Below are 17,706 nucleotides of genomic sequence, written 5' to 3' on the forward strand. Positions count from 1 at the left end.
GAACATAAATGACTGATATCGGAAGAATCGATATTTCAGTATCGATCCGCACATCACTAGCTGGAGCACCAAATAACAGTTGATGTTGAAAGCAGAGGTGGTGTTACAGCAGTGTGTGGCTCTCTCTCTCTCTCTCTGCTAATAGGAGTGAATGGAGATCGCCCAGCAGTCTCTGTCTGTCTCACGTTCTCTCAGTAATCATTAGAATAAGATATTTATCTGTTATTGATACATCTATATAATGTTTATTTACTCGTCACAATCCACATCAAAAATAATAATGAGAGATATTGAGGATACTGTTTTCCTTCCAAAGCTGTCATTCAGTACTGACGAGTCCAAATGACTCTGGATAATAAGCAGTGAATCCTTGCGCCTGGTTCTAGAAGAAGCAGGAACCTAACCCTCGTCTGGTCGTGGTCACGTGACCTGGGTGTTTTCACCCACGCTTCGGAGCAGCGTTTGCAAGATCTGCGCTTCTGACGCTCGTGACAGTGTTAAAACGTGTGTTTCGAGGCTGCCGTCCCCATGCCCAGATCAAGGCAGCCAATCCAAGCCTTCAGTTTCTGTACCACGTGATTTTGAAACGCGGAAAAACACCTAAGACCTTTGGTTCCAGTCTCGGAGCGGAGGTTCGGCGATGATGAGGCGGGCCGTGGTGCACGTGTCCGTGGGCTTCCTGCTGTGTGTCGGCCTGGTGAACACAGGCCTGTTCGCGGACGTTGACGTGGACCTGAGTTCCGAGCACTACGCGGAGAGGCACGTCGACGGTCTGCCCGCGTTCTTGGCGATGCCCTGTAACTGCGTGGTCAATGTGGGTTATGTGTGCGTGGGGTTGTACTGGCTGCTGTGGCGCGGGGACGACGCTGAGTCGGAGCGCGCCCGCTACATGAGGCACGTGTTCGCCCTCATGGCCGTCTTTTACGGCCCCGTACAGTGGACGCGCCTGGCCATGCTGCGGCGCGCTCCAGCCGTTCTCGACCAGTGGCTGACTTTACCGATCTTCGCGTGGGTGCCGGTGTGGATCGACTTTATGGAGAGGCGGACCGAATGGCGCGCGTCGCACGCGGCGACGCTCGAGCTCGGCTCCGTTCTCAGCTACGGACTGGCGATCGCACACCGACGCGGCTTCGACACGGCGCTCGCAGGTCACGTGCTCTTTGCGGTATACAAAGGGGTTGGCGTGCAGCGGACGCACGGAGATGTGCGCACGCGCAGACACCTCGTGCTGGCTTTGCTGTCGTGTGCAGGCTTCGTGCTCCTGAAGCTGCTGGATCACCACCTGGCTCAGTACCGCCTGTTTCAGCGCTTCACCGGACACTTCTGGTCCAAAGTGTGCGACGTGCTGCAGTTCCACTTCAGCTTCTGCTTCCTGACCAGGCTGACGAGCAGAGCGCGGGCCAAGACTGAGCCGCAGCAGCAGTGACAGACACGCAGCATCCACGCAGCATCCTCCAGCTGGGAGTTCATTCTGTCTCATTCCACACAAGACCACATCTTCATCTCAGCATAACTCTAGATTCAGTTCAGCTTCAATACTTTCGTTTCACATAAATATTGATTCTCCCTGAGCTACAGTAGCAGCTGCAGCATTCGATGTGCCCCAGCCACTTGGCTCTAGCTCCAATCAGCTGTATCTAATAATAGAAAAATGAGCAGAATGATGCCAGTGGGAGGACAGAACAAAGAAAACCGCTGCTCTCAGGAAAAGGACCACTAGGATAGTCCCCCCAAACTTTTGTGGACTCTTGAGACCAAAGCTGACCACTGCAGTGTAACTGAAATAAACATGTGACATTAAGCTTCACCACCCCTTAGGGCTGCTCTGCTGGAGGAGGGGTGAAGGATTCCTGCTCACATACAATGTTCAGTGGTGCACATGTGCAATCAGTTAAAATAAAGAAAAGTATACATGTCTGTGTGTTGTTTAGTCTGACTGTGACTTACAGCCCCTTTTCCATTAGTACCTACTCAGATCGACTCGGCATGGTTCGGCTCAGTTTTTTGGTTATTTAGGAAGAGGCGAAAGTTTTGGGACGGCGGCGAGAGAGAGCGATATCGACAGCAACTTTTGAGTTGTGAGAGATTTGTGACGTTTAGCATGTAGTTAGTGTGTAGTGTAGTCATGTGTTTTGTGTGTCAAAACAATGAGGAAAGCCACCAAAGGCAGACTGCAGTGTAAACACTGTCTCCAGGTGGAAAACAGGATGTGATACAGCAGGTTCACTCCTGTAGTGTTCTCCTCTGTCTTGCGGCGGACAAACTATTTTTTGCACTGGCACAAATAATTTGTGGGGCATCTTGTTGTGACAACTAATTGTTCTCTAATTTTAGTGTTAGTAGTATTTTTAAATAGCTGTACAAAAAAATGCCAGATGTATTATTTTTAGGTAAATGGTTATATATAACTTTATTTCTATCTAACTTAATCTACAATTTATATTTGCATTTCAAGTTATGAAAATAATTCAATAAACATGTCTGTGGTTTTTACAGTAAAATAGAACTTTTTCCTACTCGGTTTTTATGTGATTTCAGATCAATTGTGTTAATATACAGTATGACAATGAAAAAATTACTGTAAATTCAGACGTGAGATTGTGCTGAAAAGAATGATACCACAGAAGGCAAGAGAAAAACATTTAAAGGTGAAATACAAAGGAGTGAAAAGTGGCCGATGACACCCTGGACCCCAGAGGCTTAACCCAACAACTCCTGAAAAATCAGGTTTCATTTTCGTTGATGACAGCGCAGATTTAGAGGTAACTTTGGGTTACCTCTTGTTCCTCTAGCACAAAGTGCAGTTAGTTGCAACATCTTTCTAAATTCTTCTTTTACTGTCATTTTCTCTCTTAAACTGACAGCCCATCAAATACGTGTGTCTACTGTCCATTGTTATATTTGCATACTATCCTAATAACGGTTCCAAAGTTATTTTTACAGAGAATTTACTGTAAATTAGAAGCTTTATTGTGCCATATCAAACCTACAAAGGCAAAGTCATTCATTACTCTGTTAAAGACTCATACTAGGTGAGAACAGGAGACATGTTCAGTGCAGTATAATGTCAGAGATATATTCGTGAAACTGCTGGATAAACAGACACTCACTCAAGAACCAGATCGCACGGCGCTCTTTGTTGCACTTGCCGCAAGGGAAGTAGCTGCCTCCGAACTACTTCAACTAGCTTCCCTCTGCAGGCTGCTTTTATTGGTTACACTCATGAATATGCATTTACAAATACATGTGACATGCCTAAGCAGGCATATCTAAACAACATCAGTGTCTGTATTCTGTGTGTGAGTGAGTGTGTGTGTGTTTGTGTGTGTTTGTGAATGTGGGTGCGTTTCTGTGTGACTTCCTGCTCACAAAAGGGTCAACTCCCCTCACCCAGTTTATGGCTTAATTCCTGTAACAGTCTGCTGTACACAAGCACAGTTGAGGTCATAAAGGGCAGGAAGTTAAACATCCTCATCCATCTGACACGCTGGGGAGGGGAACAGAAACAAAGGAATGTCTTCGATCATGCTGTTTAGGACAAGGCTTACAACTTGAAGCACAACAATGACAACATTTAATGAAATCACTCTAAAATATAAGACATTGTAACAAAAAAGAAACATTGATGAAGCGTCCAAAAAGCACCATGGTAAGTAAAATCTTTCACACCTGATCAGCGTGCAGCGTGCTTGTATGAGTGAGGCTTGTTGTGTAAAGCAGCGGTCCCCAACCCCCGGGCCGGTCCGTGAGTCGTTTGGTGCCGGGCCGCGAGAGTGGAGACTCGGGTGTGAAATGTTTGGTTTTCAGGGTTTTTAGCGTTATTTTTTTATCGTTTTTTTCGTTAACTCGGTTTTCCTGGGTCTTTTCACGTGTGTTATGAATAAATCTTCTTTTGTTCGGTACCGGTACTAGTTTTATTTTGTTGTATTTATCCGCGACACCTTCCTTAAAGGCCGGTCCATGAAAATATTGTCGGGCACAAACCGGTCCGTGGCGCAAAAAAGGTTGGGGACCGCTGGTGTAGAGCACTTTGAGTTCTCCTGGAGAGTAGAAAAGTGCTACATAAGAGTCAGTCCATTTACCATTAAAAGATGTATGGATGTTCTGCTTTGTCATTTCATAGACTTGGTCTCTGGTACTTTCTTATTATAAGGATGCTCCTGCTCTGCTCCCATTCTACCTGCTGGCTTATACCTCTTTAAAAAGTGTGGGAAGTTTTGTCTTTGGTTCCAAGATTTCTTCCTTCTGTCTGTCCCAAAGCTGGAAAAAGAGCAGTGAGATTTGCAGGTCTGCCCTCGTGCAGCATCAAATAAAACTTAATGAGCTAGTCTTACACAAAGAATTGTACAAATTTATTTAACAAAGCTTATTTATTTTACAAATTAATAGTAAGACACAGAAACTCAGTATTGATATGGATTAAACATGCGAGAGCGAGTTACTCACAGCATGCATTATAAAGCGAGCACCTCATTGTTGATGCTGCTTTGTTTGATGACCCTGTCGGCTGGTTGGTGAGTAGGTCTGTAGGCCTTTAGACTGCAGGGTGACTCAGGGGAGAACCACTGATAACGCTCGTCTGCTTGCTTGGTCGTTTGCATTAGGACTCCAGTTGCATTTGTTGTTCTGTTTTTACATTTTGTTATCTTTGAAAATTAACCACATTGGTTTTTGTGTTGTAATTAGTAATGTGAGTATTTGATAACAGAAACAGAACTCAATTCATGCGAGTAATGCAAAGTGAAGCTTTTTATTGATGAGAATGCACCATGAGATGTGTGTGTGTGCTGCTGGTTTGGACACACACTGTGACTGTGAGCACTAATGGCTCTGCATGGCTTAGTGCTGTGAACTGACAGAGCAGCAGTTTCCTGACTGCAGGGATTTACCCATGTTAGTAGGGCTTTAGGGGTCTCTTTCTCTTTCACCCTCTCTCTCTCACTCTCACACACACACACACACACACACACACACACACACACACACACACACACACACACACACACACACACACACACAAATATCTATATCCAGTTTGTATTTCCAGAGAAGGTGCCTTGATATTTTCTTGATGTGTCTCTTGCAGTCATGCTGCATTTTAGTTTTGACTGAAAGAAACAGGGGCTGCAAATTGATATATTTCTTTTTTGGTGTTCCACAGGGTTCAGTGCTAGGACCAATTCTGTTTACATTATACATGCTTCCCTTAGGCAGCATCATTAGAAGACATAGCATACATTTTCACTGCTATGCAGATGACACCCAGCTCTATCTGTCCATGAAGCCAGGTAACACACACCAATGAGTTAAACTGCAGGAATGTCTTAAAGACATAAAGACCTGGATGGCCGCTAACTTTCTGCTTCTTAATTCAGATCAAACTGAGGTTATTGTACTCGGCCCTGAAAATCTTAGAAATATGGTATCTAACCAGATCCTTACTCTGGATGGCATTACCTTGGCCTCCAGTAACACTGTGAGGAACCTTGGAGTCATTTTTGACCAGGACATGTCCTTCAATGCACATATTAAACACATATGTAAGACTGCTTTCTTCCTGTCTTCCTGACAGGGACTAGAAAGAGAGAGCAGATTTCTCCTGTATTGGCTTCCCTTCATTGGCTTCCTGTTAAATCCAGAATTCAAAATCCTGCTCCTCACATACAAGGTCTTAAATAATCAGGCCCCACTCCCTGCCAGTGGATAATGCCCTCACCCGTTGGTGCATTGATGGTTCTCGGTGTCCAGTGCTGGGTGTTCGGGTTTGTACTGGCTCACTCCCGGGGGCTGCTTGGCGGGGCCTGGGGCTCTCCTCAGCTCTTTTCTACTTTTAAGATTAGGCTTCAAACTTTCCTTTTTGCTAAAGCATATAGTTAGGGCTGGACCAGGTGACCCTGAATCCTCCCTTAGTTATGCTGCAGTAGGTGTAGGCTGCTTGGGGATTCCCATGATGCACTGGGTGTTTCTCCTTCACTCACTATGTGTTAATAGACCTCTCTGCATTGAATCATACTTGTTATTAATCTCTGTCTCTCTTCCACAGCATGTCTTTATCCTGTTTTCCTTCTCTCACCCCAACCAGTCACAGCAGATGGCCCCGCCCCTCCCTGAGCCTGGTTCTGCCGGAGGTTTCTTCCTGTTAAAAGGGAGTTTTTCCTTCCCACTGTCGCCAAAGTGCTTGCTCACAGGGGGTCACATGATTGTTGGGTTTTTCTCTGTATGTATATGTTTGTAGGGTCTACCTTACTATATAAAGCACCTTGAAGCGACTGTTGTTGTGATTTGGTGCTGTATAAATAAAATTGAATGAAACTGAAAACTTTTTTATATATGAGGCTGTTTGTATTCCTTGCTTTTTTAAGATAAGATAAGATAAGATAAGATAACCTTTATTAGTCCCACACGTGGGAAATTTGTTTTGTCACAGCAGGAAGTGGACAGTGCAAAAGTTATGAAGCAAAAATTAGAATAAAATAAGATAAGATTAAATACAGTACACAACTGTACAGAATAGAATAAAATAAAATAAAATACTATATACAGTAGAATAAAATAGAATAAAATATACAATAAGATAAAAATAGAATACAAATGCTATATAGAACTGAGTAAAAATACAACGATGCCAGAAAAACAACGATGCCAGATACTTTCCTAGAAGTTCTCTAGTTTATTGTTTGAGTTTTGCATGTCGTTTCCTATTCAATTCAATTCAATTCAATTTTATTTATACAGCGCCAAATCACAACAAAAGTCGCCTCAAGGCGCTTTATATTGTACAGTAGATCGCACAATAATAAATACAGAGAAAAACCCAACAATCATTTGCATTGCATTTTTATTCTGTTCCCTCAGCACTCCCTATTTAATGCTTTTGTCTCATTTCCCTGTTTAGGTCATGCTGTATCTTAAAAGCCTCTGTTTGGATGTGTTCCTTGTTGTGTTGCGCTGTGTTCCAAGTGTTTTTCCTGATATTCTCAGCCATGGAGGGGCCACAAGCCTATATATTCTAAGGGGGAGTGGTCAGTGATGATTGGAGCAGACTTCAATGGACTGGTGAAGAGAACAGAGATGAAGAGGCATTGTTTCAAGGACAAGAAATGCAAAAGGACAGATGGAGTGAGTGGAATTGCATCTGCGATCTGGAAGAGGCAGTTCAGAACACAAGTCATGATCAGTAAGCAGCAGTATGGCTTCATGCTGAGAAAGAACACTACAGATAGTAGAACGATATGAAGAACCATACGTATGGACCCCTTTATTCTACACAGGCCTCTGGGCTTCAGTGTCAGACGTTACATCACTTGTAAAAGGCCTCATCGGTTCATGCTCCTCGTTAAGGTCTCGTACTTACCTCAGTTTCTTTGTGCTTTTAGTTACCTCGTCCTACCATCACCACTCACCTGCAGCTCAAGATCCTCTGAATGCTGGTGTCCACGGCAGGGCTCTGGTTTTGTTGCTGATTCTTCACCTCTCAGGTTCACACCATTCACCACTTCCACCTGCATGTCCTCCTGCCACCGTCTCTTGTGGATCTCTGGAAAAACAAGGTTGGAATCATCTCACTTGCTCAGCACTCTAGGAGCTCACCTGGCTATTCACCTCCCCCAGAGCCTTTTACGCTTCACCTGCCAAGTAAGACTCCAATATCACCCTGCATCATCTCTAACCACACTCTCCCTCTGTTCACAGCTTACCACGCTCACTCCCTCGCCCTCGCCCTGTGTTTGAGTGAATAAAACTAGTTAAAATCTCACCGAAGGAGGAACTGTGGTGCTGCATGAGGAAATGGGGAAACAGAAATGAAGGTCCGTAGAAGCAAGACAGAATACATGAGAGGGAGACAGATGTACCAGCAAAGAGCACAGGTAGTGAATAATTTGGATACGTTTAAAAGCCTGAGATAATCCAAAGCAGCAGACAGTGCACAAGAGACGTGAATAAGGGAACGCAGGCAGGGTGGAGTGGGTGGAGATGGGTATCCAGGGTGATTTGTGACTAAAGGATAGCAGCAAGAAGGAAAGGGAAGGTAAGAGGCGGGAGTGAGCATGATGGATAGGATTAGAAATGAGTCCATCAGAGGGACAGCTCAGGTTGAGATATTTAGAGGCAAAGTTAGAATGGCGAGGCTGAGATAGTTTGGACGTGTGCAGAGGAGGGAGAGGGGGTATATCAGACAAAGGATGATGAAGATGGAGCTGCTAGGCAGGAAGACAACCTCAGATAAGACTCATGGATGTAATGAAGGAGGACATTCAGAGGGCTGGTGTGACAGAGGATGCTGGGATAGGGTGAGATGGTGGCAGATGACCTGTTGTCGTGACACCTAAAGGATTTACGGCAGTAAATACAAGTAAGCAAACTGTTTCCTTCATTACACTGTCTTATTAAAAGTTATATGAGGTTCTTAGAGTCAGTTAAAAAACAGCTGCAATTGGGACTGAGAGTATGTGGTGAGTCTGACAGAAAGCTGAGCACAGACAGAAATGGCCTCTTTCTTCATTTTTTAAAGCATATTGAGATACATTAACAAAATAAAGCTGGGCACTGTGTGACATGGCTAACTGTAAAAAAGTGGATGATTCAAAATATTAATTCAAAATGAAGGTGGTATATTAGCAAAAACGCTGGTTAAAGGCAGTGGCGTACATTCAGTCAGTCGAGTGATTTGTCATAGATGCTAACCTGAAAGTGCTGCTACAGGCTTCCCTGCTCACCTTTGTCTGTCTGAGTAAACAGACAGGAGTGCCCGTCTCCATCATCAAGGCTTTCTTTGTTAATGTGCTAAACAAATAATTGCAAAGTTTTTACACTGCACTGTCACTCCTCTACATCACACATGTTGGCCAAGGCTAATAAGTAAACTTTGGCTACAGTGAAGCTTGTTTCTTTGCTAGTCCTGTTTGCACACAAAGCACAGATAATAACTGATCTCAGAGCTGTGAAAGTAGAGCCAGTGCCAGCTTGTCATGCACTGCACAGTAGTCTCCCATCAGCCTCCTGTCAGAGACCAGAGGATTACAAACCAAACTCAGCTTCAGAAGCTTCACAAAGACGCAGCTTTACTTCTAAGCACTGCTTGCAGCCACAAGATGGCAGTAAAGTAAAAGATGGATGCAAATAGGTGTGTAGCTTTGAGGTGAAAGGAAAGAGACTTTCACTGTTGTATGTTTAAAATGATAGCTGGGTAGCTTTAGTTCGAGAGGTAAGCAGGCCATCTGCTACTCAGGAGGTTGGCAGTTCAATCCTTGGCTGCTTCAGTTGGCCTGCCAAAGTATCCTTGGGCAAGTGTAGAGGTGGGAAGTGATGAAGTACAAATACTTTGTTACTGTACAGTAAAACTTTAAGGTATCTGTACTTTTCTTAAGTGTTTATTTTTCTGATAACTTTCACATTTACTCCCCACATTTAAGTGATGAAAGAGGCAAAAACATGTCATTTATGCAGCACCACCAGTGCCTTTTTGGCACAACACCAGTACGAATGCAGATGTCCATAAGCTGTCCCAGTACTGCAGCCTCTAGCTTGCCCTACAGAGGAGGAGCATAAAGGGAGTCACAGTTTATATTACCATTTGCTAATATAATTTCATCACATTAATAAAGCACAAAGTTGAGTCGGCTTCATCCTCCAAAGAACAACTTTTTACTTTCTTACTTTGAGTACATTTCAGAGTACTTTTCACTTTTACTCGAGTAAAGAAGTCGAATCAGTACTTTTACTGGACTATTTAGAAAAATATAGAAATATAGAAAAAATAGTTCTATCAATTTGAATGAGTGAATAAAATACTTTGTATAAAACTCTGAGTGCTTCAGTAGAGTAGAACAGTGCTATATAAGAACCAGTCCATTTACCATATCTCTTTAGATTTCAGTAGACGAGCACTGCAGGCCTTGCTTGCCATCTACAGTCTTTGATTCAGACCTCAGTCAGCTGGATGCTGAAGCCTCAGGAAGTGACCGGTGTGAGCAGGAATAACCGCTAGAGTTGGCTGTCTAGTACTTGTGCTTCCTTGCTAATGTGTAAATGTCCCTTCCCCAGACCACCAGGGCAGGTGATGTCACACTCTCAGCACAGTGAACATCATATTTGTCATTGTGTTGCTATGTTGCCTGATGTGCTAATCTGATGCTGATCATTACACTAATGGAGTCAGGAGGAATGTTTACAGAGAGGACCACATATTTAAGGGCAGGGTGGAGTCACCTGGTTCCCAACAGACTATTTGAATAATGCGAAGCAGCAAAGGGTGGAGCAGAGTTTTGAAGTGCTTCAGTGTGTCTGTGACAATAAGAATAGATGTGTAAGTGAGCATGTTTGCTTAAACCTGAAAAGTGGCACACTCCTGTCCCTGATGAGCTGTAGCTGCACACGCCCATCGCTCTCCTGTGTGTGTGTGTGTGTGTGTGTGTGTGTGTGTGTGTGTGTGTGTGTGTGTGTGTGTGTGTGTGTCAGAGACATGTACTGCAGCAGAAAGTGTCACAGAGTTTCTCTGTCTGTGTCCATTCAGATGGGTGGGGTTTCATCTCTCTGAGTATCGGGCCAGGGTGAGGTCCCACTTTTATTTCATTTTTGATGCATTTGTAACCCCTCATATGATTTAATAAAAAGTTTACTTAACTGGTGTATGCTCAGCTGGTCCAAAAACTCATTTGTGTTACAGCGTTCCCTTTGCAACATATCTAGTTTCTTCTTCTCTAAATCTCACCGAGCCCATGCAGCATTCCTTCTTTAAGTGTTTTTTTGTTTGCTTTTTATATCCAGCTCTGATTTGTGCTTATTGAATTAAGAAAAAATATATATATATAATCCGGTTTCTTATTCTTATAACAGTTGATAGGTAGATGGTACTTCGGTAGTGCTGTCACGGTCTGTGGATGCAGACTGTGTGGAGGTGAGATGGAATCTAATAAGGCTGGTAGAAAAAATACAAAACAAAGTGCAAAAGGCAAAACTAAACAAAACTTAACAAAATCCTGAAGTGGGTAAAATAAAATTAAACAAAAAACACCCTGAATGTGAAACCTGGACCTGAGACACACGGACTCCTGGAACGTAAGTCATGGGAAACAGAGGACTTAAATAGACAGAAGGGAAACGAGGGAAGTGGAAACACATGGGGAACACAGCTGACACAAATCAACACAATACCACAAGGAAGCAAAACTAAACACACTGAACATGGAACACAAGACTGTCAAAATAAAACAGGAAACGCAGTGAGACGTAGACTGTGACAACACGAGGTTGACAGAGGGGTCGAGGGGACACGGGAGACAAAGACATGACTAAGACACACAAAGAACGAGGGAGACTTAAGCACGACAGACTCACACACTGAAGACACGACATAGACAACAACAAGCTAAACCGAGAACCGGGAAACCAAACTTAAACACAGAGCTAACTGAATCCTAAGATATATAATTATATAAATTAGAACATAATACAAAAAAGGCACAAAACTCAAAATATTGGCTCAAAATGACCCAGAACCAGGACAAATGCACCATTCAGTATAGAAAATACAGTGACCATAAAAGGTCCTTCTCCTGTGACAGCAGGGCTCAGATTAAAAAGCTCCCACAGCAGGTGTTACATGAAGGCAAACACGGTGATTGTTTTCAAATGTTCTGCTTTATCATTATTATGTGAAACCAAACCAGTGGTGGAAATATTGATATGAGTACAGAGAAAACATTTGCCTTTTACTTTAATGTGCTGACTCCTACCACTTTACCAACATTACCAGAATTTATCACCATTTGTCTACTGTGCTGTGTTCTCGGTCTCTATCACATAATAAAGTCATTCTGCATTTGCCACACCTGAGTTGTGACGTACTTTTGAAATAACACCCACACCCTCAATTTACAGGTTCTTGACTCAAAAAACCTCCTGGTTATCCATGCAGGGTGGAAGTTGAAGTAGCCAGGTGCCTGGACCCTAGACCCCAGGGTGCTTCCAGAAGACACAGGTTCACCGCCATCCGCTGGTTTATTCAGTGGAATTGTTTTAGGACTGAATTCATTCATTTGCACTACTACGAGTGGTGAGTCCAACGTTATTAGGAAATTATCTAGACCCATGTCGTTGTCCACGGGAAGACAGCAGGACTCATGAGACGCAGGGTTGAGCTCAAAGGACAACTTCACCTGTCAGAGTGCTGCTGGCTCCGTCATGATCACCATCTACCTCTGAGCAGCAAAGCACTGATGTCATAATGAAAAAAGCAAATAAGAAATAAAATATACAACAAATAATTTATAAAACAGCCATTAAAAACTATCAAAATGATAAAACCACAGTCTACACTTCTTAAAAAGGACACCTCACCACTGCATGGCACCACACCTGGCTTCACCCACGCATTGGAAACTCTGTTGGTGTCATACCTGTCATTCCAGCAGAGCACCACCCTTCCTGAATGTGACAGCTGTACACACCTGAAAGTGTCACACCTCTCTGGGGAATGTGGACTGTGGGCCTGACAAAGGCATGGATGTTTTTCCTCCTCATACCTGCAGTACAGCGTGAGTGCACTATAAACTGTTTTATCATTCAGCGGGTCAGGTTTCTGCTTTCTTCTCAAATCTCACTTGACTTAACCATGCATGCTTTGTCATCTTGGTTTTGTCATGCTCATTTAATAAGGCCTGGTCCTCCTCTGTCTGTTACAGCAGTGTTGAAGAGCATTCAGTTCTATGTAGCAGCATAGTTGGGCTCATGACTTAAACTAGTCACAGAAATGCAGTTGTATTTATTCCTGTACATGGACACATCCTCTTTTTCCTCACTATAGTCAGCAGAACTGAACCAAATGTCTTTAAATATGCAAGACGTATGTATTAGAATCCTGTGAGTCAGGTTATGCTGTGTGAGGCAGCAGGATGGGACCCGAAATACAAACACAGATGCAGGGCTGAACTCACTGCAGCTTTGTTGCTAAACTTCCAGAATAATATAGAACTAAAGCTGCAGACAAGAACAAGAAGCACTGAATAGACAGACCACACAGAACTTAGACTGTGACAAGGAAGAGGAGGAAATGCAGACAATATATACACACAGGAAATCAGGGCAGAGAGGAAACGCCAGGGGAACACGGCTGGACATAATCTAACTGATGAGACAGCAGAAGCAAAACAGCACAATGCACACAGGACAACTGGTTATCAGAATAAAACGGGAACTTCGAGAAACACACTCTGAGACTCAGACACACAACTTTACGTGGGAAGACAATAGCACATTTGGCAGACCGAGCCAAGAGACAGAGAGCAGTAAGAGAAAGTGAGGGACAGGAAGAGAACGACAGAGGCAGACATGAAAAGGAGGAAAAACAAACATGAGACAGAGAGAGAATAAACAGAGACACGACTGAGGAAACAAATTAACCATTAACTAACACAGGACACTAGACACAAGAGGACAGCGAGCACTGAGGGGAGATATATGTCTGTGTATAACAGAAAAAGACTACAAGAAACCATCCAAACACTAACCAGCTGTAGAATTCATAATAAACAAAACTAGAAAGTGCACTACAGCGGTCCCTCGTTTATCGCCACAGTTATGTTCTCAAAATAACCTGCGATAGCTGAAATCTGCACAGTAGACAACGTTTTGGTTTTTTTTACAACTATTACAGATGTTTTAAGGCTGTAAAACCCCTCACTACACATTTTATACGCTTTTCTCAGACAGACATGAACATTTTCACACTTTTCTCTCTTGTTTAAACTCTCAAAGTTCAAACCGTTGTAGAAAAATAAGTCCAGTATTATAGGATGAACGCAAAGGCTCCCGCTGTTGCCTTTGGCGGTGCAAAACTTTTGGTCAACATTGTTGTTTGTTGGGGAGGAAACATACAAACATACGGTACAGCACTTCAGAGTCACACTGCTAGAGATCGAAGCTTGAATGAAGACTGGCGACGGAAACAGAGACCCTCAGGCGGCTGGTATATTTACTTTGTGCTTTCAGTGTTTATATGTCTGTGGTGTGAATAAGGCACGGCGGGACCACAGATCGTCATTTAGAGCCATTTTATTGACTTGCATCACACCACAACACACACCAACCCCTGAGTCCCCTTTTTTTTTAACTAGGCGGGCGTGATTAAGGATGCCATGCAGGTGTGTCCGCCCTCCCTGCACGGCACCGCAGACCACGCCCCACCACAGTGTCATTTGTATTACTTTTAATGAGACTTTTAATGAGACTCCATATATTAAAAAGCTTCAGTTTTTACTTCTGCTCTCTCAATAAATGGTAAAGAGTCCCAAACTAGCTTCTCGTCCTCAGCAGACTTGGACGAGAGCTGCTCTCTCGCAGCCGGCCTGAGATGAGGAACCGTACAAACATCTGTCACCTGCCTGAGGTGCCAACAGAAAGTCAGGATGGGTGGAGGACACTGTGTGGACTGCTCTGTAGGATATGAGAGAAGCAGCTGTTTTATTCTCTCCTTCCTCACAAAGGTCAGATAATCAGGTGATTCAGTAGTCAGGAACCTGAAGAAGCTGAAAACCTGCTGGCATGGGGGTGTGGTCTCTTTCCTCACCTAGCCTTTAGCAGCTAAGCAAATACATGCGGGCTGAGCTGACCCTGAAGTTTAGTGTTTCCCCGGTGCTCAGTCATACGTCTGTCCTGACTCATGCCTGTGCATATGATCAGAATGCCGCTGTCCCAGTCCAGCAGCTTAGACAGACATTCCAGTCGTGGAATACTACAGCATTACGCCCTGCTGGAATCCTGCAACTCTTTGGATACTTTAGCAAAACCAGAAAAGCTACGGGTTATTTTCAAGGACGTACGGTGAACATAATCAAACCACGACAGAAATAAAGGACAAGACCTCTGAAATAAGATGTGTAACGCTGCACACATGCTCGTCAACAAAACACACCTGATAACAACACAATGCATCATGTGTCAATGCTTTTACAAGCAAACTATGAAAATCGCAACTTCAGAACTGTTACTCTATCATTTATGTTTCAAACATCTCTGAAGAGAACATTTACATTTTTACTTCACTTCCCAAGGCTGGCGAGACCTGCTGCTGTGTGCCATGACATCAGCAAGAGACCAGAATAACTAACTGGGAAACATGGAGCCCGGGAGAACGATCACGGAGACAGAAACAACCATACACGATGGACTGCGCAGACTAAAATGAACAAGACCTCACAACCAGGAATGATGAAACCAGGAAGAACAAGCAAACTAAACAATACTACGAAACGTAGAAACACTTACCAGCAGAGTCCAGACACCCCATCGAGGAAAATCATTTAAGTCGTGTGTATCTCATTTCATTTTATAAGAGCTCATGAACACAGGTGAGGGTAGCTCTGCCTCTGTTACTATTACAGAACTCTTGGGCTCTTTTATGAGCTCTCGGATGAATCGTTGATGGACTCTTGGAGTCATCTTGTTAGTCCAGACTTCCCTGAAGAGGTCCACCACTGTTCCAACTTTTCTTCATGTGTGGATAACGGCTCTCCTGTGGTTTCCTGGAGTCTTAAAGCTTTACAAAGGGCTTTGTAATTCTTTCTACACTTACAGATGTCAGTCACTTTATTTCTCAGCCTTTTCTTCAGATTGTGGCATGATGTGCTGCTTTTAGAAATCTTTTAGCCTTTTAGGTCTATTTAAGTGATTTCATGATTCAACAGGTCTGGCAGGAATCAGGCCTGGGTGTGACTCAATTCAGCTTTCCAAAAAATGTGGTTAATCTCACACAATTCATGATTTAACAAATGGGGGAATTCTTTGTTCCACACAGGACAGGAGGTTTGTGTGGAACATAGCTTCTGTCCCTTAATGAATGACATCATTAATTTGGGTTGTCTTTGTGCAACGATGATCCAAAACATGTCAGTTTGACAGATATGCAAAAAACCATGCTGAAGGTCACATTCTGATAAAGAAAAAAGATCAAATGAACTGGACAGACTGGTTTAACAGGAGACTGGCTGTCTAGGAACCACAAATAAACCAGCAGTCTGAGAGAGAAGGGCTCTGTTTTAGATAATATGGTACTATGAGGTCTTTGAGATATGACAGGAGCAGGACTGTGGTCATGGACATACTGATTCTCATTCCTGCTGCTTCACACTCGGCCCTGAACTGGAGGATGGTGGTGAAAATGGAAACTTTCCATCTAGGAAATCTGTCATAAGTCATGAAAACTGACACTGTAAGGGTTTTTTTCTACAAAGAAACTTTAACAAAACACACTGAACATTTCAAGAAGAATAAAATCAAACTGAAATGAAAGTAAAAAAAAAGAAACCAAATAAACTCAGCAAAAAATAATGAAAAATTAAATAACTGAAGGGACTGAAGATACTGTGAATTCAACTCATACTCCCAAAGTTATGAATATGGCTCTTATTTTACATTAATCAGTGCAACTCTTAATCTGTGTCTCGGAGTCAACAGGCATATGTCCTTCAATGTGCGTACTAGGCAAATATGTTTGTGCGATGTCTCTAATAAGGAAAATCCTCTCACAGTGAGCTCAGAAAACTAGTTCATTTACTTCGAGGCTGCACTACTGTCATTTGTTACTCTCAAGATGTCCTAAACACTCCTCTTATCCACAGCATGTCCTTGTCCTGTTGTCCTCCCTTCATGCCCAACTGCAGCAGATGGCCCCGCCCCTCCCTGAGCCTGGTTCTGCCGGAGGTTTCTTCCTGTTAAAAGGGAGTTTTTCCTTCCCACTGTGGCCAAAGTGCTTGTTCATGTTGGTGCTATCTCTGTATTGTAGGGTTTATCTTACAATGAGGCACCTTGAGGTGAATATTGGTGTGATTTAGCTCTACATAAATAAAACTGAACAATCTTTGAGAATTTGAGCCTCCTTCAGTCAAAGCATCCTTTAAACTGAGGCTCATTTTATGGAAGAACAGGAACTCACATGATGGCAAATCTGGCAAACCTCTGCAGTCACAGTAGAACTCATTTTCAGTCTCACACTGGGGGTTAAATTCACACACAGGAAAAAGGTCAAAATAAGTATGCTTCTAGTCAAATTGCTGACCCGACTCGCCATCTTCCACTTGGAACCCTCGACGACTGAAACCTGAAAACTGCTGGTCTTTATCTGAAGACTCTGAGAGAAGCTATGCAAGTGTGGTGTGCTGCTGAAAGTGTTCAAAGATACATTTTTATTCATTAAACTCTTACTGGAGCATCTGAAATAATGCCAGGTGTGGGTCGTTCACCCTTTTTCTTGGTTTACAATAAAACATGCTCAGAAGGCTGCTTGAAATAGACAAATAAATGAGATCCACCCAGCCGTCAGAGTGCTTCCAGGTTGCACTCTGCACTAGAGGTATAGTTGCAGGAAGAGCTTGTTGTTCATGTTTAAGCGTCTCTGTCACTAACTCTCACCCTGTCAGCAGAGGAATGCTGTGGTGACGGGGTGGATGTCACTCATTCACAATGAAACCACTGTTAGTTCATCTTTGTGTCAGACAGGTTAGTTAGTAGTTAGTTAGTCTTTCTGCAGGTGTGGAGGAAGTTGTCAGAGGGTGGGGAGCCAGTGAGTTGGTGAGGTCCCAGACAGGAAATGGCCTCACAGGAGTAACACAGAGCAGACAGTCTGGTCAAAACTGAGTCCTGGAGCTGTCCTTACATACTGGCTGCTGCTGAGGATGGTGAGGCGCAGGTGGTCTGACTGAAATGTGGGAG

The 17,706-nt window shown here is 43.4% G+C and overlaps 1 protein-coding gene across 1 annotated transcript; it reads left to right on the forward strand.

The window, feature by feature from the left end:
* The first annotated feature begins 478 nt into the window (after positions 1–478).
* Positions 479–2,369, forward strand: tmem187 (transmembrane protein 187). The gene has a single exon (XM_063471087.1). It carries the CDS (start codon positions 641–643, stop codon positions 1,424–1,426), a length of 786 nt encoding a protein of 261 aa, XP_063327157.1. The 5' UTR covers positions 479–640; the 3' UTR covers positions 1,427–2,369.
* The last annotated feature ends 15,337 nt before the right edge of the window (positions 2,370–17,706 follow it).

The sequence above is a fragment of the Pelmatolapia mariae genome, linkage group LG4 (assembly GCF_036321145.2).
Source record: "Pelmatolapia mariae isolate MD_Pm_ZW linkage group LG4, Pm_UMD_F_2, whole genome shotgun sequence".
NCBI lineage: Eukaryota > Metazoa > Chordata > Actinopteri > Cichliformes > Cichlidae > Pelmatolapia > Pelmatolapia mariae.